This window comes from Blennius ocellaris (assembly GCF_963422515.1).
Source record: "Blennius ocellaris genome assembly, chromosome: 2".
Lineage (NCBI taxonomy): Eukaryota > Metazoa > Chordata > Actinopteri > Blenniiformes > Blenniidae > Blennius > Blennius ocellaris.
In genome coordinates this window covers 15,780,596-15,805,056 of record NC_137651.1, presented here as the reverse complement: position 1 = coordinate 15,805,056, position 24,461 = coordinate 15,780,596, and the positions used below count along the sequence as shown (strand labels likewise).

Below are 24,461 nucleotides of genomic sequence, written 5' to 3'. Positions count from 1 at the left end.
AGTTGTGTGAGAGGGAGGAGATCAATACAAGAAGCCGGAGCAGTAGTAGTTGTAGTAGTAACCTGGGGCGCTGAAGAGAAGATATTTTTCCTTATTTTTTTTGGGGGGGGGGAGCTGTTCAAATTTAAAAAAAAAAAAGAGGGACGCGGCGTGTTGAAGTCACACTGATCCGATGATCATGACGGCAGCTGTCGATATGAAACCGACGTTAACCATCATAAAGGCTGAAAAGATGGACGGTGAGTAACACAACTCCTTGTCTGAGGGTTTGACAGTTAACGTTACTCCTCGGCGTTTCCTTGTCACGCGGAACCGGCGAATTTACACCGACGGTAACCACGGCGTTAATTCCCGGTGATTAGGTGCGCTCCGAGGGACAGCGCGTCCTGAACGCGTCAAGACGCGGCGGGTTGCTCAATATCGGACAACATGCAACACTTGAGAAAATGCGGTGACGCCGGAGGCTTCACACTCATGCAATAGGCTGCTACAGAGTGTGTGGTGCGTGTGTGCGTGTGCGCGTATGTCTGTGTGTGCGTCTTACTATTTGATGAATCAGGCTCTGACCCTTTGTACTTTAAATTGTTTTGTGTGCGTAAAAGTTAGTACACCCTACAGTTATGACAAAACAGATAGGATTGTCAAGCTACTTAATTGTTATTAAAAAAAAAAAGAAATATGTTTCGTTCATAAATCAATTCTGATACTCGGTTTTTTTTTATGTTTTCCCATGCATTGCTTCTTTTGTGGTAATTGTTTCAGTTTTCCTTATTTTCTAACAAGTTGTTTTTATTCAGTTTTTCACATGTTGCATTTGTAAATTGACCTGACCACACATATACTCTGGTATACACTGGTAACACAAATGGCAGCACTCCTTCTTTAATCTCGCTCCAGCTCTTCTTCTCACCCACCCCTGACCTGTGTACTCCGCAGCATGTTAAGGAGAGCCAAAGCTCTTTGCCCAGCCGGCGTGTGAGACAGGCAGTGGTGCCTAATCACTCCACCGATCCCACTGTCTCCTCTCTCCTTCTCTTATCCACCCTCCTCCTCCTCCTCCTTAGTGGCTGGAACTGACTTTCCAAAGGGAAGGAGAGGCAGGCTGAGGTGATGAATCTGCACTGCTGAGGCTTGCCTCTGCACACTCTGCCTGGAACACTTGGCTTGCTCCAGGGGTAGTCCGTGACACTGACAGGGAAGGCCGCAAACCCTGAGCCGTATTTATGTCGGGGTTTAAACCTCAGTTTACTTTCACTTCTCATTTTCTCAAATGGAGACAGTATGATGACATGCCAAGATGATTTGCATGTTGCAGTTTTTCATATTCACTTATCCCCTGTGCTTTTGCACCTCAGGTGGCATTGAACTCATTAGATCAACAATGCAAGCACCATTAATGCATCATGGAAATTTGATACTAATAGCTAGTGTTGACCCACTAAGACTGGGCTTGTGCGTCACCATATTAACCACCTTCTCCCTGCTGTCAGTACTTGCAGAGCATACATGCACATCTCACAAACTCGTACAATGTGCTGACAGCTGCACTCATGTTGCTAAAGCATAGAACTTTTTTGCAAAACCATTACACAATACTAGCTCCTACTTACACTGACTTGGGCGCTGTGAGGTCAAGCTGAAGTTGCCAAGCAGCAGTTCACAAGTTCACACAGACACATTTTGTCTCGGCCTTTCTCCTACTTACAAACACACAAACTTCTGAGTACTCTTTGGTATTGCCGTGTTTACACGACACAGTAAATGTATCACCCATGCACAAGGTTGATCCTCAACCAAATAAGACAAAACAGAGTTTCTGGCATGGGAAGCACTCTGCTGGGATTTTTGTTTTCCAACTTAGTGGAAGAGCGCTTCAACTTAGTGGAAGAGCGCTCCATTCAAAACCAGTTGCTGGACTGGGATTAGCAGGATGGCTACTATGAGAAGGAGCGCTTCACATGGATGTGGGTGCTGAGCTTTGCACAAGCAAGGAAAGAGCTGTGGCACTGTGGGAAGGACAGCTGCTTTTTCTTTCTTTCTCCAAACACCTGCAACCACATACTGTACATGCGTGCATACCCCCCCCCCCCCCTCCCCAACAGGCTTAAGTGGTTTCCAGTCTACCATCACTATATTGTTTGTTATTTTTTTGCGACGGAAGTGCAGCTAGTGTCAGCTTACCCAAGGTCTGTCCTCACTCTCCAGCAGAGGTAATTCCTTTAAAAGCGCTCACACTTCGCCAGGGTCAGAGGTGCACCCAAACAAAGCTTCTAATGTTCCGCCAAGCTGCTATTCCTCTGTTGGATGTTACAGTAGTCTGTCCCTGGCACAGCACACTTACTTCATTGTAGCCCAGACTGGTAGCTTATTATTGCAAGCAATATGTAGCCATAACAAAACTTGGCTCAACAGAGCGAGCCACCATTTCAAAGATAGGAACGAAGAACACCATTATAGATTTAATACTCAACAGAGCTGTCAATTATTCACAGATGCAAGGCTGTGTTAGACTTGAGGGAGATGTCCCTCTTTTGCTTTCCTTCTCTGTTTCGTCAGGTCTGGTGGTCGGGGTTCAGTGACTGACAGGAATGTTTGTGAGCATGCCCTGCTGGGTGGCAGGCATGGAAGCAGAGAAAGAGCTGGAGGGGAGGGCAACTTTTATCTGATCAAAACACTGCAGTTTGTTGTAACTGGCAGCTCAGATGCTTCTGCTGAGAGGCCTTATATGGCATCTTGTTCCACTGCTGCCACATACAGACCATGCCACATGAATGACTCCTAAGAGCACTTTACTTACTTTCCCCGTGTTGGTACGGTATGTAGACGGGCAACTTGTGTCAGAACAGGGAGAGGGTTACATACCGGTAAGCTTCAGGTTTTTGCTTTGGTGTGTTCATGTCAGCACTACTTCAGTAGCGCTGTGTAATATATGCCAATGTTTGAGTGTGCGTGGCTGCCTGGCAGCTGAGCAAACACTGTTCGGGTGATCCAGGCTTCTCTTGATGTGGTCTATCAATGGATTGGGCCAAACGGAGCAAACAGGTCAGTTTTTAAACTGATGTGCTCTGTGTCAATCCAAGGCCAATTGGGTGTTTGAGACTTGATTCTCCAGTGTATAGCGCATTAACCATATAACATTAGGCAGCGTTTAGCTATGTCTGTGCCTAGAAGGCAACAGATTCAAGCTTCATCAATAGGCCTCCCTGTGCTGGTTGGACTTGTCAACAGTCTGGGTGTGTACCAATGAAGTGGATGTCTGTGTGTTTTCCACAGTGAGCTTGTCTTTTATCTTTTCTTCCCGCGCAGCTTAGTGATGTCACAGAGTTGCATCAAATGGGTTATCCCCCCCATTCAGTTTCATTCATTACTCCATCATTCAGTTTATCATTTACTATGTTTGCCCATATAAACATGGATGATAAACTGCGTGGGTCCTTTCCCGACACTTCCCTGGTGACTACACGCCTTAATCTGTGCTTATAAAGCTTAGTCATAAAGCAAGGCGTGTATGCGCCAGATACAGCCGTCTGCTAAATAATAAGCACATGGTTACAGAGAGAGTGGTTGGGGGAGGTTATGGACATCCGCAAGGTGTGGTCAATATGATGGCAGTACCATGTTGAAAAAATTACATACAAAATGATTAGAGTGCCTCCCTTATCAACAGGTCTTGTACGATCTATTATTTCACTCACGTTCCACAAAACATTTTACAACCAGACCATGGGAAAACGCATTACTTAGCTTAAAAAAAGGAAAAATAAATGGTACCAAACATTTTATGTAACAAAAGACTTTTCAAATTATTCACTCAACCACTCACACAATTTCTCCTCTGATGCTGCCCCCCCCCCCCCCCCCCCCCCCCCTTCTTTCCATGTCTTTCTGTTGGCCATATGGGTTTCTTTTTAGCACCTTGATGTGGGATATAGTGAGTTTCTGGTGAGTGCACTTTGTCCTGCTGCTACTCATTCCTTGCCTGTAATCCCTGAGTCATGATATTAGACGCCTGTTAAACCACATGTCGTAGGCTTTCCGACTGTCCGTCTGTTTGACTGGCCCACTGGTTTCTACATTACCTGCCCGGCTGTTAAACCCTAACTAACTTGACATTGCCCTGACTTAGCTCTTCAACTGCCCACGCATCTCAAGACAGCATTGCCTCAAGTGCACGGTGACTTTTTTTGGAATCTTGCTCGGTTGCTATTTCTGTTTTTATAGTTACACATTTGTTTCCAGTCAAAAAAAAAAAAAAAGAAGCAACTTAAGCAAAAGGCCTGCTTTGACTATCAGTCCACAGTCCTCTGAGGCCTAAGTTTGTTTCACTATGGATGTTCAGCTGTCTGCAGCCATGCCACTCATTTTGTTCAGTGTATGGTCCAGATTTTCTTCCCCTATTTTCGTTTTGTCTCTGTTTGCTGCACGCCACCTGTTTTTGGAGTCAGCATGCATCGCGTGCTGCTTTTGTAATCAGGTGAACAAATGGGGCACAGCCGCAGACCGTATGTGTATCCGACCTACAGCATCGGAGATATATTGATTGACGGGCCTGTCAAAGCAAAGAATGATAAGGAAGGATGTGTTTGTGTGGGTGGCTTGCTCAGCTAAGCATGTGCAATTTTTGGTGGTGCTCGGGTTTAGCGTGAAATGGGAGGTACATGTGCCAAAGACTGAGTAGTTGAGCTGTTCTAAGTTTCGAGGCCATCACCGGAGCTGCAGAATTCAAAAATTACTCACTAACGTCTGCATTGTTTTTATGTATAGAAATGAGTTGCTTTATTTAATTACTTCTAGTGAACGTTCTCATGGGGAGAAAATGGTGAAAGATTTACTTTGAATCAATACAAATGTGTTAATGGAACATTATTAATTAATTCACACATTTAATCCACGAAAGCATGCACTTTTTTTTTTTGAAATGGTTACTGTGAACTCCTTTGGAGTCATTGCATAGGAGTTTTACAAGATAGGGTCATAGCTTTCATTGTGACCAGTCATATTGTCAAGTGAAGCATCATGATGTCCTTTGAAGTCCAGTCATTCATTGATGGGATGAGTCATGTGTGCGTTTATGCATGCGTACAACTCCAAACTTTTTTCCTCTTCTGGTAATCACTTCCATCTCTTATTACAAACCTCTCACTTGTAACTTTCCAGTTATCCACTCTTCATTTACATCTCAGTATTGAAAGACACACATCTAAATCAGTTAAAAGAACAGAGATCTTGCCAGATGTTTGGTGTTTTATACTCTCATTAACCATGAGCCTCTTTTGAGCCTAAAATAGTATTGCAATTCATCATTTAGAGTTGAAACCCAGTTTGCCACTTAGACCACAAGTCATTTTTGGTCATATTGGAGGAAAACAAGAAAGCTGTGAGAAGTGCATTAGTGATTGTAAAACAGGGGTGGAATGTGAGGCACGCAACATGAAAACACTGCGGTCTAGAGAGAATTTATTTATCAAGCATCCATCTGTCGGCCATAGCTTGCCTTCAAACAAGCAACAATCTCCCATCTACGTATGATGTGTAATTAAACCCAGCGAGTACATGACTTACATGATAGTGTGGCCAACAGTTCCATCAGTTTGTATGAATGTCTAGGTCTTTTGAGTACCATATAATTCACACTTATATCAGGAACCTGTTTGTGGAATGTATCAGTTTGGACTAAAAATGGAGTAGACACCATGTTTTGTGGAAAAAATGCAACACAGAGAGTAAACTGTTTGTCAGATACGGCATGTGTTTGGTTTAACTCCTAAACAGTTCCCCCAGAGCATCCCATGTCTGTTTATAACATGAATGGAGCCTGGGAGGCCAGCTAGCTTCAATGTAGCTCGGCTAACGCCACCTGCACTCTCCAGCACTGCGTTTGTCTTTCAGCTCCTCTTTAGCTCGCGCTGTAAGATGAAACTGAAATGATCAAACTCAAATACTACTGAAATATTACTGAAGGGATGAAATTAAAAAAAAATTATTACTGGAGAGCCAGACAATCTTCAAAAGTTGTGAGATTTGTCAGAAATCTAGTTTTGTTTTTGATTTCTTAGTATTGAACTTTTCCAAATATTTTTTGGAAGCCTCCTCAAATGATTCATGATTTAAAGGTTGTGCAATGAGCTGCTGGAAGAAATACATTGCTGTTGCTCAATCTTTAGTACTTTAGTACTTGCAGACCAAAAACGCCCCCAAACCTGGCCTTTTCATTCTGCAAAGATCACAGAGCAACAAAGTTTGTAAGCAGTTCAAGCAAAAGGGATCAATGTGATTTATTTGTGTTTCTCACATTCATCTGGAAGGTGAATGGTTTCCATCTAGCTTTTAGCAAAAAAAAACAACCAATAAAACAAAACGTATATATGTTTAGCATCTGTTATTGACGATCATTTCAAACTCGATGTCATATGAAGTGCTGAGACTTTGGCATAAACAGTAGAGTTAATGCACTTTCACATCTCACGCTAATATGATTTTCGAGATGGAGAGAGTGGAAGAAAAGAAAGACAGAAGGGGAGCGATGTGCTATTAGTCTGACTTATTGTCTACTTCAGTAGCCAGTGAGTCTGTGGTTGTGATGATCCTGAGTAACTCTACTTTCATGGCTGAAGACAGATGTCAGCAGAAGTCGCTTTGTACCATATAGTCGTCTCACACCACCGCAGGCTTTTGTTTGAGGAGGGCAGCCAGAAGCCAGTGGTAAACATCTAAGAATAAAAGTAATGTTTCAGCACTGTTGCCTCTGATGGTGGCATTATCCCGGTGAGTGAGTTGGATCCCTTTATATCCACTCGCTTTCGACCAGGCTTTGGTCTTGGTCAGGTCTGGCTTCATCACCTTGCCTACAGTTCTCGTCTACCTCCTTGGCGCTAAGATGGAAAGGAAAACAGTGTGGCCGACTGAACAAGCAACCCTCTTAAAAATCCAGACTGCCACCCCGTCCTCCTCCTCTCGCTCTGTTGCAACTCTCAGTCACCACTTTATCACCCCGTAGGGCTGAATGGAACCCCTTCATACTGGGTTTATGACCTTGTGTTCCCAGACCAGTGGTCCAGATATGGATCTCCATCAAAGGCTCCCTCAGATACCACTGTCACCCCCGTACTACTGCGTGTAGGCCGGTCTGTCTTTAAGAGCTGATTAGAAGCGCATTAATACATACCTGTGCAAATGTAGGGTTATTCATGATGAGAATAGAGCCACAGTTGTGGATATGACATTTTTAGCCTATACCTGAACCCACAAGTCAATCACTTCCCTCAGGAAGTGGCAACTTAGCCACATGAAATGGACCCGGGATAAAAATCCCACCATACTCTCAGCTACAGATTGACAGGGAGGTGGAGACATCAATTGACACATTATTTGATGCGATGGACTGCATTGATAACAGAAAGACTTTGAAGTTAGTATTACCATGGTTCCCTCAACTGAAAGTTTCATTATTTTATTTTATTTTTTTAAATTATAATAATAACTTTTTGGATTATTGTTAAAAAAAAAAGAAAATACCAACAAATCTTTATTTTGTTTAACAAGACAACCTCAACAAGTGAATACAAGCTTTATGATTTTGGATGCTTAGATATATACAATGTAAGTAAAAATCTAGTTAGGCTAGTTTTAAGCGGTATTGTGTATATACATGATTTGAAAATCACCTTCACAGGTTGGCTGCATATCATTTGTTGTTGAAAACAATGTAAATAGATAAAAAGGCTATAAAGAAAGACTAGTCCCCATTTGAAGTGATGATGTAACATGACTGACAACAATTTATAAGATGTGAAAAACTTTATTATTTACTGATATGATTTTTTTTTTCTAAATACACCTCCTGTAAATCTGATCTGTATTTCCAGTATTGTAAAAAAAAAGCCCTATTCGTGGCTTAAGCCTGGAGGGACTTGAAATTTTGAAACGTTACCCATTTAGTTTTAACTTATTTAATATTTGTAAAGCTCATTATACTTTTTGTCCCCCTTTTCATCCGAGTCCACTCTATTTCCCTCACAGTAACACGCACCCAACGTGAAAACTGTACAGAACTATTTATAGCTCAATCACATGATAGAAAGCATATTGTCCCTTATTTGTTGGGTCTGGTTGCCTGCTCTGCTTGTATCATTGCATCATTCTGAGTGGAAGCAGCGGTCCAGGCTTTATGAATGGACTGAGTCTCCGCCAGAGGCTGAAAGATGGCACCGATCCCACCGTGATGTCACTCAGAGACGAGGAGAAGAGAGGGAGCTTTATCAGGCCTCCCATTCATTTGTCGGCCTCCTTCACTCTTCCTTTGTGCCCCCCCCCCCCAATCCAGTCTTCTCTTTTACAGTCATAGGCTCATATTACAAGTCAGTGACTCACCCCCACGCCCTCTACTCAGCCACCCCTCACCCACCTAAGATGCTCCCTTCGCTATCTCTCCCCTGCCCTGCCCAGTGGTGCCTTTTCCAGCTCAATAGATTTTGGCCCCAACCGCAGAAATCCCAATTTCACACCCACGCTCTGGCGCGCAGGCAAAGACGGCTTGTAATTTGGTTCACGTGCGTGTGTTTATATGTGTGTCAGTTTAACAGTCGAAGGTAGCAGACAAAACCTCTAAGGTTGAGACTTCTTCACAAGGTGAATAGTGAGAATCCTCCCCCATCAGGGGAAAATACTGTAGTCGCACCCAGGGGTTTATACTCATAACAAAAAGGGAGTGGCTAATCAATATATTTTATTGTACATTCAGTCTAGATCACTATCCATCCATCATTGATTCTTGGAATAGATGAACATCATAATCTGTTTCCCTCATTAGGAACATATTGGTTAAATGTTTTTCTTTGTCTGCAGATAATTTTTTTTTTTTTTAGTCTTGTTAGTGAAATGCGGACGCCATATTGTGGCCTATAAGTTATACACACTCCCACATTTCTTCAGCTTAAGTGGATGGGGCTCATTTTGTGGACAGACCCACACTGTCTAATGTGGAAAGTGATGGCTTGTGGATGTTTCCAACTCTCGGTACATACTGACCATTCTGCGTCTAATGGGACTCGCAGGCATTGAAATCGTATCAGGACTTCATCATTTACTAGAGATTGTCTAGATCGGTGCTCGCCTCTCTCGCTAATGATGCACATTGTACATTAGCACTGCTGCAGATAACTTTCATATGGATCATTCACAAGGGAGACTGCTCTATTATCACTTCACTTTTACATTCAGTGTTGGCTTTCCAGCACCGCTGGTTCCGCTGCTTTGTGTTTCTGAGCTTGTATCTCAATTCACAGAAAAACGAACAGATTTAGATTCGTCTAAAAGCGAACGTCAACATGTAGTTTGCTTCAAGTTGCTGCAAGATGGTGAACAAAGATCCCACTTCAAACTCATTTCAAGCAAAGGAAACAAGTACTTCAAAGTAAAAAAAAACAAAAGCAGTCACACAAATTGCAGTTCACATTTTAATTTGCTATGTAATCACGGTTCACATATTCCCGCTCTCGAGTGCCTAATGTTAGTTCTCATACGCTCTGGTGTCGAGTGTCTTTGCTGGAGGATTTAGTGCTAAAGTGGGTTCAAGTCTGCGTGGGCAAGTACATGTTTGGGCTGGGTTGATAAAAGCAATGGGGAGGGAGGGGCGTAAACGGTTCGAAAGTGCAGGCAAACTAGACTCGATCCAGCTTAAATAAAACTGCCACATTTTGCCTGTGCCTTCACATCAAAGCGCAGACTGTCTGAGCCCCGGTCCCATCTCAGTTTGCAATGCATGTAGGTTTTTTTTTTTTGCACAACCAACAGTACTTGAAAAGAAAATGAGCTCAGTAGAAACCCAGACAACTTTGCTGTCAGAGGCAACTTTATATAAGACCGCTAGCTCGGGTCTTATTTTATTGTGAAAATGCATGGTTGTTTTTGATGAGCGAGCTTTACTTGATAATGACTTTAACGGAAGCATTTAAAACAATGTATATTCTCAGCTCCTCAACCTTTCTTTAGCTTTTGAATACAATAGCTAACTTTATGTTTGTTCACCATTGTTATATGTTATTACAGCCATAATTGAATTGCATGAGAAAGCATAGATAGTCTGTCTTTTTAGCTGGGCCTTTTGAAAAGTTTCGTTCTTTAGAGAGAGAGAAAAAAAAGAGTAGGGAAAAAAAGAACTTGGGAGACCTAATTTTACAAATAGCCAGACAGACATGGGCTACACGGGCAAAGGAGGGACAGCTGCTGTGCATTCCAGACGAGGTCGCGACGTCAGCGAGTGGTGAAAACAAGTATGAACTGTATGCCGCCCCAGTGTACCGCTGGCAGATAAAGCCACCAGCCGGCGGAGATGCCAGAACATCTGGTTTTGGCTGTGCTGCGAAGGGAGTGTCACAACTTGTGTTCCACTAATTTGCCTTCATGCCAAGCCTTTTGTGATCTCATTATCATTTATTTTAATGAATGTATGGCAAAAACGGGTGTGAAAGATCATCTGAAGAGGTACAAATGAAACTGAAATCAAGGCCGAATCGAACCATGGACTTTTAAGTGCATGTTATATGCGATGTTCTAGTTCTAAAGTGATTCCCTGATTTTGATGGGGGGGAAATGATTTTTTTTCTTCTTTTTTTGCACTGCATACTAATAGCTTATGATAGATGTCAGCCTATATTGTGCAAATGAGTCTGGGCACTCACAAATTATGCAATTAAAAACTTGGCAGCTATTTGGGTGTCTATTGGACCCTATTTTTTTTACGTCTATTTACAAGTCATTTATTAGCAGTCTATTCTTGTGTCAGTGGCCCAGGGGTCTTTCCCTTCTCCCAAGCTTTGCCCCCTCTTATCCCACACTTCTGCAGTCTGGTCAATCTAATTAGATGAGTGCGAGTCATCAGGCTCTGTTTAAAGCCATCAAAGGGAGCTCTGTTCCATGCTGGGTGCCCACTGGCAGTGAACAGAGAACAGTAACCCGTGTGTGTGTGTGTGTGTGTGTGTGTGTGTGTGTGTGTGTGTGTGTGTGTGTGTGTGTGTGTGTGTGTGTGTGTGTGTGTGTGTGTGTGTGTGTGTGTGTGTGTGTGTGTGTGTGTGTGTGTGTGTGTGTGTGTGTGTGTGTGTGTGTGTGTGTGTGTGTGTGTGTGTGTGTGTGTGTGTGTGTGTGTGTGTGTGTGTGTGTGTGTGAGCCCACCCCAGCTCCCCTGAACCGCCTGCTTGCAGCGCTGGTGACATCATCACCCCATCCATCGACCCCTGACCTGTCAGAAAGTTTGACCCCTGGCTTGGTCTTGTGACAGTGGGCCCCCTCTGTTAGAGCGACATGGTAGGAGGGCTGGCCGGGGTCATCGTGTCACTGATGGGCACCAGGCGCCGCTCTCCCACCCAGGATCTGCGGGATGTGTGGGAGAGCGGGTGATGTTTGAAGTGTTTGTAAATAAACACGCAGGTTTATTTTCATGCATCAGTGCCAGATGAGCGGGATTTTCCAAAAAGGACCCTATTACTAACAGTAACTGAAAGAAAACATGCAAAGTATACTTTGTGACTTGGATGCAAACATGCATATGCGCTTTGCATTTAAAAGCAATGTGTGTGCAGGTCAAAGCCTTGATGTTTCTGGGTTTAATAGAATGAGGCTGATATGGAAATTGTCTGTCTAGACGGAATGTAATTGCTGAACCATGTTGTTGATCACGTCAGATATAACTCTGTTGATTTTCTTTGTGTTTGCGTGGATAGATCCATGCGTGTATCTGTGTGAACCACATTTACACCCCCCCCCCCCCCCCCCCCCCCCCACTCCTTACTCTTGTCAGTGAAATGTTCCATTCAGTGGAGCTTTAAATTCACAAAATATCATGCATGTTGCTATAGCTCATGTTGTTGAGCATTAATTGAAAATCATAAACGGATTACTCCAGATAATTTTGTAATCAATGTTCTTTTGATTTGATTGGCAGATCCAGAGTGTGGGGATGTCCCCCTGCTTACTCCGTCAAGTAAAGAGATGATGTCCCAGGCCCTGAAGGCCACCTTCAGTGGCTTCACAAAGGAGCAGCAGCGGCTGGGAATTCCCAAAGGTAATGCTGTCTGCTGCTTGGATTCTCATTAGTGGCTGTTAACATTTTTCATTGGGGAAATTAAATCTCATCATGAGTCCTGAAAAGTATCTCAGTGTTGTCACATGTCAGGCACGCGCATACTTAGTCCTTTCACATTACGACCTTTCAGTGAAGGCATCTTGGGACGACAGAGCGAAAACCAGGAGACACCCAGTTATTCCACAAATGGCATTACATTATATACATTTCAGAGCAGGCAGACTGGCTGACTGCAGCATCAAGAGAATGCAGACAGCAAGTCAGACTGTAAAATAATGAGTTAGTGCTTTAAATTGAAGCTACCAGAGAATTGTTTCATGCTGTTTGCAAACAGCAGGACTGTCAGTATCTTTTTATATAATCATAGTATATCTGCAACTATAGTTCTGGCTTTTGATTACCACTGCTGTTTTACAGTGACACATGCTTCCCTCTTTGTTGTTGATTGCAGAGTGACAGTTGGCAAAAAGTGCCGCAGTTTAGCTTAAAAAGTAAAAACTCCTTTAGTGTTTATTTTGAGTAAATGTGCACATACCTCAGCATCAAGAGTCAATATAACAATTCCCAATTATAATTCTCCGCAGATCCCAGACAGTGGACGGAAACCCACGTGGCAGAGTGGCTAACCTGGACGGTGAACGAGTTCAGTCTGAAGAATGTGGACTTTGATAAATTTGGCATGAACGGAGCCAGCTTGTGTGCAATGGGGAAAGAGCGCTTCTTAGACCTGGCACCTGATTTTGTGGGTGACATCCTCTGGGAACATTTAGAAATGCTTCAAAAAGGTAAACCCCCCCCCCCAACGGTTACAGACAATTTCATATGCATTCCCTCATGATTAGTTGGTTGAACATTCCATTCCTTCAATCTCAGTTATGTAATTTAAGAGAGAAAAAAAAACCACTTTCACCCCACATGCTGATATCACTGCTTACTCCAGTTGAGGACTTTGTTGACATTTGCTTGAGTAACAGGAGCCAAACAGGAAGACACAATTTAGCTCAGGTCATTAATTTTTTATAATAGTGGATGCAGTTACGTGATACATGAAATCAATGGCGAGGTCACTGACGCTCCTTCTCTCTATCTATTTTTCATGAAGAGGATACAAAGCATTACCCCATCAATGGATTGACCTCCAACTTCCAGGAATCTCGCTATACCTCAGACTATTTTGTCAGTAAGTACTCAACACAGTCGCTCACTCTCTCTAATTGCAGAAGATACATGTTTAAAATATAGAACAGGGAAGTGAACCAACGTTGAGAGAGGATTTTCAGTTTGTTAGAAAAAGGAATCTTTTGTCCTTCTCGTGTGTGCTTTGGATTATATACAGAACCTAATTGCACAGAAATAACATGGCAGCTCTATAAGGTTTGCTGATTGTCGATAATCTTGCTTAAAATCTGCAAGGTACCAAGAGCTAGGTTTTGTTATTGGCTGTTAATAAACCAAGGATGGAGGATGGCTTGTGTGTCCTGCTCTATTTTACCTTGCTTCCCTTCCCCTGCTTTTCATCTCCACTAATGTTTTTTTTTTTCCTTTGTCTCTCCAGGCTACGGTGTGGAGCACGCTCAGTGCGTCCCTCCATCTGAATACTCAGAGCCTGGCTTTATCACGGAGTCCTATCAGACGCTTCACCCCATCAGCTCGGAGGAATTGCTGACTCTCAAGTATGAGAGCGAGTATCCTGCTGTCATCCTCCGAGACACGGCCCTAAACTCCATGCAGGGCGACTATTTTTCCATCAAGCAAGAGGTTGTCTCCCCTGACAACATGTGTGTGGGACGCCTGAGTAGAGGTGAGGGAACACAAACGACATGAAGGCAAATGTAGAAGGCAGTCGGTTGCATTAATGACTCAATTAACCTCAAACGCATGCTTTTGAAATGGAACCTTGGAGAACATGCAAACTCCCAGCCAGGACTGCATATTGCAAGAAAAACAGCGTGCTGTATTCGCGTTGCTTCTGTTAGATTGCCCGTTTCATGGATATATTCACATGTTCTCTTTGTGTGAAAGCATGTGAGTGTTGGAGGTTTCTGTGTGGGTGTCTACCTGCGTGCAATTGTGCTGAAGCTGCCAGAATCTTGTCATGCTACATCAGTGAGCACCTATTAAAGGAGAAGAAAAGCAGGCCCTCTGGTTGGTTTGTGGTTCAGGCAAACCCGTCTCATACATTTTGACAATGTTGGGGGGGGGGGGGGGGAGAAAACCCTATTGTTTTTGTCACAGCGATACACAAACCAAAGCCACAGCGTGTTCTCTTCTTGACGCCTGTCCTTTATGTAAAACAGTTCAAGTGGTGTAACCTTCAAGGATTTTTTTTTTTTTTTCCTTCATCTTCTTGTTTTTGTTGGCCTCTTTTCCTCGACTCAACTTGACAGTTCCGGTTAAGGAGATAGAGGTGTCATCCTCACTTAGCAAGTGTGGGGTTTTCTCATGAAGCCGTTTGCTTGTCTGTGTGCACCGGCTTGTTTTCTCTCCCAGTGATACTTTAAAGAGGAATTAGCAGCATGGTTTACATTTACAGCCATAAAGCTCGGGTTTTCGTCTCACAAATCCCCAGCTGTATAAATGAAAATGAATAGCATGTGCCCATGTACAAGCCTCCCAACAACCCTGCGCTTTCAGAGTTGGCCTTCAAGGTCTGATCCTAATGCATCACACATACGCAGCTTTAGAGCACTGTGCTCTCCTGACGTGGGAAAGTATTTTGAAGCACAACTGATTTCCACATGTGGCTTCCATTTCACCAGCTGAAGATTTCAGCATCACTAGAGGTACGGCATTATCTGTCATTTGTTAATGATGCACCATTGAAAGACTCCTCTCATCTTTCCCAGGGCCAAAAATAGCAAGACAATTTGTGTGATTGTCTTCCATTTAAAATCGAATCCAAATGGTGGTTGTAAAGGTGAAATGAGGTGTGAAATAGACGGCACCATACAGAACAATATAGCTTCTTGAGAAAGAACGCAGTGGTATAGATGATGAGGGCGACATAGTGGTGTGGAGGTTAGCTCTCCTGCTTCATGGTTTGAATCCAGGTTGGGCCTTCATGTTATGAGTTTGCATGTGTCTCTGGGTACACTTCTTTCCTTCCACAATGCAGAAACATTTATTTGAAGCTATATTGTGTACCTAAATTGACCTTGTGAATACATCTTTTTGAGGGAAATCAAAGCCCCCCCCCAAAAAAAAAAAAACCAAGGGTTCATTCATATCTTATTTTTTTCTCTCTCCACTTATCCTTCTCTCTCAGGTAAGCTCGGCGGACAGGACTCCTTTGAGAGCATCGAGAGCTTCGAGAGCTGTGACCGGCTGACCCAGTCGTGGAGCAGCCAGTCATCATTCAGCAGTCTGCAGCGGGTACCATCATATGACAGCTTTGACTCAGAAGACTACCCCACTGCTCTACACAAGCCCAAGGGCACCTTCAAAGACTATGTGAGGGAGCGTTCAGACCTCAGCAAGGATAAACCCGTCATCCCGGCAGCAGCACTGGCAGGATACACAGGTAAGATGTCTTGGAGCCCACAGGCCTATTCTCATATTGACAGCATCATCTAGGAGTGACACTTTAATGTATAATGTAAAATATATAATTTCATTAATTTAAAGATGAGATATTTCGGTGGGGTTTTTGCTCCAACATATTGAGTTCACATTTGTTATCAAATTGTCCATGACCTGCACAAGATGCAGGATCTGCTTTCAGACTCGAGGAATGATAGAAATGTTTCAATATGAGCAGACAAAGTTAAACACACAACAGCAAGCAAACCAAATTGTGCTCTGGCCTTATTTTTCTTCTCGTTCTGTCTTTCTCTGCCTTTTGTTGCTCTTTCTCTCTTTCTGTCTTCACTTCTCATCTACCTCCTTGTTATCTGCAGCCCGCATCTCAACCCATTTTTTTTTCCAGGTCGTCTTAGCAACGCTAGAGAAACATAGAAATGATGCCTGCTCCTGCACATAACACCAGCGTAAAATTATCTCTTCATCTCATGAGGCATCCTCATACTCATTTGTGCTTGAAAACATTTCATACTATATGATCTAGTTCTTTAAGATGTAGAGGTAAATGCGTACTCTTCTGGTATACGTGCGCTATTTTAGCATCTTTCATAGAACCACAAAAAAAAACTGTGCACATAGTTAAGCGGCTACGTTACTGGGATACTAATGTCAGAATGAAAATTACCTTTATATAATGACTAACTGATGTATAAGCTTCACATTGTGTTTGTTACCTCATCTGGTTTGATTATTACCAACCAAAATATTTGTCACATATCCTAACATTTTACTTTAAGTTTTGCATACAATATGTTGCTGTTTAAAGCTACATTGTTCAGGCAGTAACAGTGTTTGGGACTTTTTCCAGACTTGCTTAAATCATAGTCATAAGGCTGCAAAATTGTCAGCGCTGGAAAAAAAAAAGGGGAAACCCACACACATTTTTCAACGTCCCAAACAAGGCGACCATCAGATCTTCACAGGCTGTGCCAAAGTTGACATGCACAAGGTAATTGGTCATCTGTATGGTAATTAGTTCAAAAGCCACTTATAGAACAATGAGTCATTCACTTGTAATGTTGTTGGAAAGATGTTGTAATGTATTTATAATCAAATAATGAAGAGAAAGACACAGTCTAAAAGCCCCTCCAGGACCATTACAGCTTGCAATGCTCCCTGTTTAACCAAACCAGCCAAGAAGTAGTTCAGTTTCCAAAGCCTTTACCATGATAATGTAAATCTGAGCAATCTAACATGTGTCCCTCCTGCAACATATTAAAATCAAATTACCAAGTCCTGTCTTGGCTGATGACGTGCAGGTATCGGTAGCATAAAGCTCTAAAGAGGTTATGTGAAAGCTCGGCAACCTAATGCATAGTAATGTACTCTAGTCTCACAGAGGAGAAGAACCTTCCTACTTTTATGCAATGAAAACAGGGGAAAGATTGAAAAGAGATACCTTGCTTTTACACCATTTTTCCCCTCACAATGGAAAATATCTTCTCAGCAGTCTGCTGTTGCCCTTAATGACCTAAGAGTAGTGCATTGTTTAAGTACAATAAAGAAAGTGAAGTCCTTTGAACAAATACACATTTTTTTTTATGATTGTGTGTGCCCATTTGTACGTATGCAGATGGCTGGAGAAAAAAAAAATTCAAAGGTGGGAGGGTGAATTGAGAAATCTAAAACAAAAATAATAATTAAAAAAAATGTAAATAAAGTTACAGACGTCGGTTTATGTCTAAAACTGTTTGTGACAGTTTGCTCTGCTTCGGCTTCCTGTCCCAGGCATGAGGTGGCAGGTGACACTTGTAGCGAGGACAGGGAGCCTGATAAGGCTGCGAGGAGATAAGTGACGCTCCAGTTGTCATCTCAGTGGTTTCCTGTTCACTATTTGCACCTCTATATTAACATCAGGCAAACATACAACATGTAAAGAATAAAATCTGTATTAAAGCTCATCTGTGTCCATTATTAATGACTCGGGACAACCGTGACTCAGTTGGAAGAGAGTTATCCTAATATTGGAGGTTCGATCCCCCATCTAGCCATGTACATGTGTCTGTAGGCATGGCACTGAAATTGTTCCACAATAATGTGCAAATTCATGGAATGGGTGCTGATAGCTGGTTAACATGGCTCAAGTGGTAAAATGTGTGATATAAGTGAAGGTTATTTCCATTTTTAGCTTGTTCCACCTTTCCAGAGAAATGAGTGATGAGTCTCGATAGACTTTTAAAACTTTGACTTTGGTTCAGCCAAAGTTTAGCTCCCTGCATGTGGTCTCCACTTCATTGAATTAGAAATGCTTAACGCTTCCATGAATGCATGCCCCGACTCGACCCCACCCTTTTGCCACACTGTATGCCTTTTCAATGAGACCTATTGTACATGAAGATTGTGACATATTTTTGGAAGCTTTTTTTTTTTTTGTTTAGCTGGGATCGCCTACATTCTGGCGTGAGAGCAGAGGGGACTGGTATCGCCCTTATGTGGGGTTCGCTGTTAGCAGTAGCAGACTTCTGGAATGTGATCCAAAGCTTTTTGTCTTGAAAGAGACCCAGTGTTACAGAGCCACTTATTTTCCAAATTCGGAGTGGCTGCTGTCATGCACCTTCTTCACTCCCAGCAGGAGCGAAGCGGCTCTGAAATGACATTTTGCATGTTCAACCCACACGCCCGTCTCCCTGAGAGAATTTGTTTGTGCTGCACGGGGGGTACGTTTGGTTTTCTGAGGCACCAGAGAGAGGTGACTTTTTTTTTTTGTCGCTCCAGTTTTCGCTGATGCGGTGCGCTGCACTGGCAGGTGTGATTTCAACATGCAAGACTCAAAAGTGTTTGCGTTCAAGCATATGCTGAAAAACCACACGATCAAAGTGTACGGCAGAGAATCTAGTTCAGGCACAAAACCAGTCTTTTTTTTGTTTGTTTTTTTCTTTCTGTGTGTTCATTTTGTTTCACCTTTTTCCATGAGCTGCATTAAATGCTTCTAACAATGTTGAGCTTTAACCACATTAATGTATATTTTTGAAAACTGCTTTCTATTTTGAAATGTCTCTATTCATGTACTGAAGATGTGCTGCTGAAGTCCAAAGGCAGCCCGTCTTATTTTGAAATACTGATTTCATCAGTGTGGAATTCATAGAGGCACAGACTGCAGATTCACATCGAGAACGGGGCAACTGGCAGACGAGGGGACGACATGATGAATAGGACTGTTGTATTTCGGAGGACATTTGGTTCCACTGCTGCACTTTAGTTTGACCCAGATTAGAGGGTTTACTTTGTTCTTCAGACAAAACCAAATCATCAACATGAATATTTAAGATGCTTATTTATAGCAGGAGTTAAGACACAGAGCACACTGTGGTCAGAGTGTAAGTCTTTTATTGTGCCAGAGGTTAATTTGTCTTGGATTAGGATTCTGTATGTGCATTAATAAAGTATTATAATCATGATGAAGCAGTTTAGAACCTTCCACTGCAATACAGCTACAGCTAGAGGGGGCACTCAGTAGAGTGCATACCTTTGCCAATGCCACAATTATTTGTGGAAGCATCGCAAGCATGTTGGCCGTAAAGTCATATCGACGCTAACCAGTCTGTCAGATAACGGCATCACTGTGCGAAACACTGAGCGGGGGCACACAGCTCAACCATTACTTAAGTCAATGTGGTCCCATCGGTGCTTCTGGATACTTGCCGAATCTAGATATTAGCTGCGAGCTCCGGAGCAGAGTTAGTAGTGTGCTCGCAGGAGGCTCACTACAGCTTCCTTGCTGCAATCCTGAATGAAGGCTTACAGTGGACCTCTAGGTCCGCAGAGGTAATACCTTACATCTCCAGGAGCTGATTTGATCCGAAAATCTAATCGATTTGTTCTTGGATGATGACAAATCATCCCTGAAAATTTCATGCAATTTTATTCAATCGTTTTTGTGAAATCTTGGTAAAATACATGCATATAAACCAATAACAAAATAAATACACACAACCAAAAAACATAACCTTCACCAGCAACTTTCATTGGCGACAGTAACTCAACTTGCCCTGAAACTAGAACCCAACAATGTGTCCACTCGGTGTAAATGGTTCTTCTTTAAATAAAAACCTTCTCTCTCTTTCTCCCATCTGCTCTGCAGGCAGTGGCCCGATCCAGCTGTGGCAATTTCTCCTGGAGCTGCTGACCGACAAGTCCTGCCAGTCCTTCATCAGCTGGACAGGCGATGGCTGGGAGTTTAAGCTCTCTGACCCTGATGAGGTGAGAGGTTATGACCCCACTGGTCACTGGCACACGTGTTGGGAGGTCCTAAGTAGTTGGCCAGATGAACAAGATATCTTTTTTGTGAGAAGTTACCTCTCGTGTTAGACTCGACACTGTTTTAGGCATGTGGGTGCATTCTGAATACATTATTGGTATTTCTATGAAGTGTTATACCTCAATGGCAAAGTGGCAACAATGAGCACATTTATCATAAATATCAAATGACTGGGGAGATGAGGGACTTGGTAATAATCAAGTCTGACCTCAGAAATGAAATGGCAAAACACTGGTTTCCCTGTTTCTGCCCAGTATATTTAATTCAGAGTACATGTATGTAAAGTTCAAACTTGCTATTATTTCTTATTATCTTATGTTGAAATAAGTCACCACGACAACTATAATGTATTCACTATATATGTGTCTCTTTGTGTCTTTTTTGTTTTACCTTTATTTTCACATGCGCAGTTGTAAAATAACTCAATTGTAAAAAACTACACTCGACCATTGATCCATGGTATATGGATATTGCTATAACATGACCATTAATAGCATTTATGTGATGCTACAATACAACCAATAGGTGTCATACTGTAAGTGAAGTACCAATCAAAAAAGATTGTCCCCTGATTTATTAGTCCTAAGATTACTTGACTTATGGTGTGATAATAGTTATTCCTGGCCTGTATATCTTGTTATATCACAGAGTTCGCCACAAATCACTGTTGTCACTTTGTCACTGAGGTATAGGCTTATAATACATTATATCCACTACTTATATAATCCTCTATGAACCTTGAAGTTGTCATATATTATGAACATGGATGACATGTTTCAAAAATAATTAAATAAATACATGCATTCTGAAACCTAAGGAATGCACTCATATTGCATTATTCAGCAGCCCTTTATGCAAAGCGTTGCTCATTTCTTACGTCACGTTTGCTGCACGTCTCAACATTCTTCTACCCTGTGGTGTTTCAGGTTGCTCGGAGGTGGGGCAAAAGAAAAAACAAGCCCAAGATGAATTATGAGAAGCTGAGCCGTGGCCTACGTTACTACTATGACAAGAACATCATCCACAAGACATCTGGGAAACGCTATGTCTACCGCTTTGTCTGTGACTTAAAAAGCCTGCTGGGGTATACCCCCGAGGAGCTGCACGCAATGCTAGACGTAAAGCTCGACACGGACGAGTGAACAGAAGACGACAAAGGAAGTGAAAGACAAAATATCAGGAGCCACATGGACTGAGGCTCGTAAAGTGGTCTTAACTGTTTGATAGAGTCGGTAAACCATTTTCTTGGGGACCAAAAATGTTTTTAAAGACTTAGCGTGGTCTTTGTTACCTTTGAGCTCCTGTATCTCAGACCATATTTTAGGAAAATAAGGCAGAAGCCAAAAACCTGTATTCCTACCCTGTCGCATTTGAGGCGTGTGCGTGCGTGTGTGTGTATGAGAGAGATGAATAACGGTATTAATTAGCAGCTCAAGGCAGAAAAAGTGCTATCAGGTAGAGTTCAGGTTTTTTTTCTAAATAGCAAGGAAAACCAAGACAAATTAAGACAAATTAAAATGAATCATTTCATTGTGGGGGCTAAATGGAAAGCGGTGGAGAGTTTCCGCTAAAACAACGGTTGCCAAAATGTAAAAGAAAAAAGAAAAAAAAAACTGAACTGAGGAAGTTATATCATATTTACGTACATGCTCACTGTTTTTCTTTGGCAAGAGATGTGTATTCAGCTAGGATCCAAAAAAAAGTGTAATTCCTAAGTTGTTAAAGGAACGTATGCTTGTGCCAGTATTATGTAATTGTGAGAACGTCCTGTGTCAATCTACCAGGCAACTCAATGGAACAAGGATTTTTTTTTCTCCTTATGTTTTCAATGAAGGTATTACAGTGGAATCAATTCTTAAATGTTGAGATTGGCTGTTAAATGCTCTCAAGGAGCATTTTATTCACTGAATTGTGCTGATTTGCTACCAGACAACACTATAGAGGCTGGCCCTGTGCTCTATAGGACCCGGTGAGAGATTACTCATACCAAAAGTGTCTGAGAGACAACTGAAAGAAGCCGTTGCTTTTGAAACTGACACGTTCACCTTCATGTACATGTCTGCCACATATTGTGACTGAAACAAATGCGTTTTTTTTTTTTTTTTTTTGCATATACCACCAGTATTAGCAAACTGTAGACAATCGATGTGGGGGGGAATTCAGGAGTCTTTGGTAAGAGGAGTCCTTTTAAAGTGCAGATTAGATGCATAATTTGTCGATTCACTGTCCATATCTGTGTTGCTTTAGAAGTGCTTGAGTAGTCTTGTATGTCTGCACAATGATATCTCAAATTAATTAGCTGAGGACGTGATTGTACAAAATCCTAAGAACTTCGGCTTTTCTTTCCTTTTGTTACGTAGTACGATTTTCCCAGAAGAAAGCATCCGTAAGGTGAAGGTATAATGCAAGGACGTGGGACCAGCAATAGAAAAAAATCTTGACTTGTAGAAAACTGCAACTGTTGAGGTTTATGGAGGTGACTAAAAGGTATGTGTGGACAGTGTAGGTGATGGTCAATTAGGTCTGATGGAGTATGATGAATAGAAATGATGCAAGTTGGCTAGCTCGGGACTTTTAGGACAAATGGCGGTCAGATTTATTTCCATTTTAGATCGGTGTAGTACTTATCTCAGACAGCCGTAATATTCAGTTCAGAGTGAGTAACTTGTGTAGAATTCCACATAATATGTAAGGGTTATTACTCTGAATACAATTCATTACAATTCACTGGTGACATTTGAGCAAAATGGCAGCAATTTCGTCTTGACAGTGGGAACAGTGGTAGTACACTGGCCTTATGGGAAATGCCAAAGTTGAATATTATGTTAGAATACAATGTTATTGTTTACAGTGGCTGAATGTTACCCATATGGATGAAAATAGCTTTTGAGATGTCTATTTGTACAGATTGTATTTCATAATGCATTATTGAGACCCGAATTACACAAATAAGCAGGAGACAAAGCAGGAATAATAACCAAAACCCATGTGAGGTCTTTGGCCACGGTGCTTCGGGTATCCACAATGTTAGAAGACAGGGACCAGAAATCACTCATGTATTTGGGTGAGGAAAAAAAGTGCTTGTCTTTTATCTTTTATCTTTTGTTGATATGATGGAAAGCACACAGCTTTAGGACAAAGAGAACTGCCTTTGCTGATTCGGGTTTCCCACTGGGTGCCGAGAAGAGATGCTGTATATGCTTATGACCAATTTGTAACAGGACTGTCCTTCACTGCAGAATACTGACGTGTTTCTGATCGGGAAAAAAAGCAGAATTAGATGTACAACTGCTTAATTAGTGTTGAGATTCACCGTGTCTTCATTCATTTCTGTCCACATATATGGATGCCAAACACTGATTTATGTCCTTGTTCAGGTTATATTTTTCTGCTCCGAGAAGGATTCTTAAATCTGTGAGTTTCTTTTGCTGTTTCCCTGTAAACAAAAGTCATGATGTTTGAATGTTGTCATGAGATTAACATGCTAAAAGAAAGCATTGTTTGACCTGAAGTATTCCTCTTTTAAAAATGATTTTGTTGGGAAACTGTTTAATGTTGGTGACTACAATCTACTGCAGGTCATATGTGTTCATGAACCGTAGTCGCGCAAATGTAAACTTACCAATATTTTGTGGCATATGCATATCTCTGAATGGATTTAGAAGGAAAACCTTGTTTCAATGTTGTTTTTTGTATATTTTATAGTGTCTCTGTATTTTTGTTATGAGATCATTTTTTTATTGTATTTAGTTCACAAACATTTGAATATTTTTCAATAATTTATATTTTATAAGAGACGAGAGATGCAGACAGCTGGTGCTTTCATGGGAATTAAAAGGTAGCGCAGGACAAAAAAATGTAGCGTTTTTTTTTGTTTGTTTGTTTATTTTGTTTTTGTTTGTTTTGTTGTTTTGTTTTTGTATTTTTTTTTTTTATATGGCAAATAGACCTGTCTGCTAAAGAAAAAAAGGCTGATGCTGGCCCATCAATGATTTCTGCTGGAAAGGTTTTATAAACTGTAGCTTCTATTTCTAAAATGTACTTAATGTACTTCAAAATGTTATAAAATATATGTGAAGAAAGATTTTATCACTATGTGTTGTGTTTTCATTCACTCAGGCCCATGATGGTTGGTGGTGAGGTGGTTAGCACTGTCATCTCACAGTTTTATTTATTTATATATATATATATAACATGCACTGAAAATGGCTTTAGTGTATGAATGAATACAATTTAAAAATGGTGAAGGTGAAAAATGTAGTAAACCCTTTCTTCTGTATTTTTTTCTTGAATGGCTCAAAGGATGCCCGTGAGCCCAATGCATGGCTTGGTATGTTTCACTTTTTACGAGTGAGTTCCATGTGTGTTGACGAGCTGATGCAAAGAAGAAAAAAAATGGAACCACCACGCTGGGGCCCATTCATACACTCGTAACCCCTCATATAAATTCCGTTGTAGATAGAAAACATGCAGGCCTGTTGCTCCAAACCGAGCAGCTGTTTGGCCCAATTCTTCAGTCAAACAAGAAGATACAGATGCACAAGT

At 41.8% G+C, this 24,461-nt stretch overlaps 1 protein-coding gene across 1 annotated transcript; it reads left to right on the top strand.

The window, feature by feature from the left end:
* Window positions 1–116: 116 nt before the first annotated feature.
* Window positions 117–23,978, top strand: ets1 (v-ets avian erythroblastosis virus E26 oncogene homolog 1). Its single transcript, XM_080513546.1, has 8 exons — window positions 117–239; window positions 11,939–12,058; window positions 12,664–12,864; window positions 13,182–13,259; window positions 13,635–13,880; window positions 15,345–15,599; window positions 19,740–19,858; window positions 20,843–23,978. The coding sequence occupies exons 1-8, from the start codon at window positions 173–175 to the stop codon at window positions 21,056–21,058; spliced, it is 1,302 nt and encodes a 433-aa protein (XP_080369672.1). The 5' UTR covers window positions 117–172; the 3' UTR covers window positions 21,059–23,978.
* The last annotated feature ends 483 nt before the right edge of the window (window positions 23,979–24,461 follow it).

What these genes read in the sequence shown, in the direction of transcription:
- ets1 (XM_080513546.1), top strand. Translation starts at nt 173, where the DNA reads ATGATCATGACGGCAGCTGTCGATATGAAACCGACGTTAACCATCATA. An exon ending in TTTAGAAATGCTTCAAAAAG is followed by an intron (nt 12,865 to 13,181) that starts GTAAACCCCCCC and finishes TTTTTCATGAAG; the next exon opens with AGGATACAAAGCATTACCCC. An exon ending in TGTGGGACGCCTGAGTAGAG is followed by an intron (nt 13,881 to 15,344) that starts GTGAGGGAACAC and finishes CTTCTCTCTCAG; the next exon opens with GTAAGCTCGGCGGACAGGAC.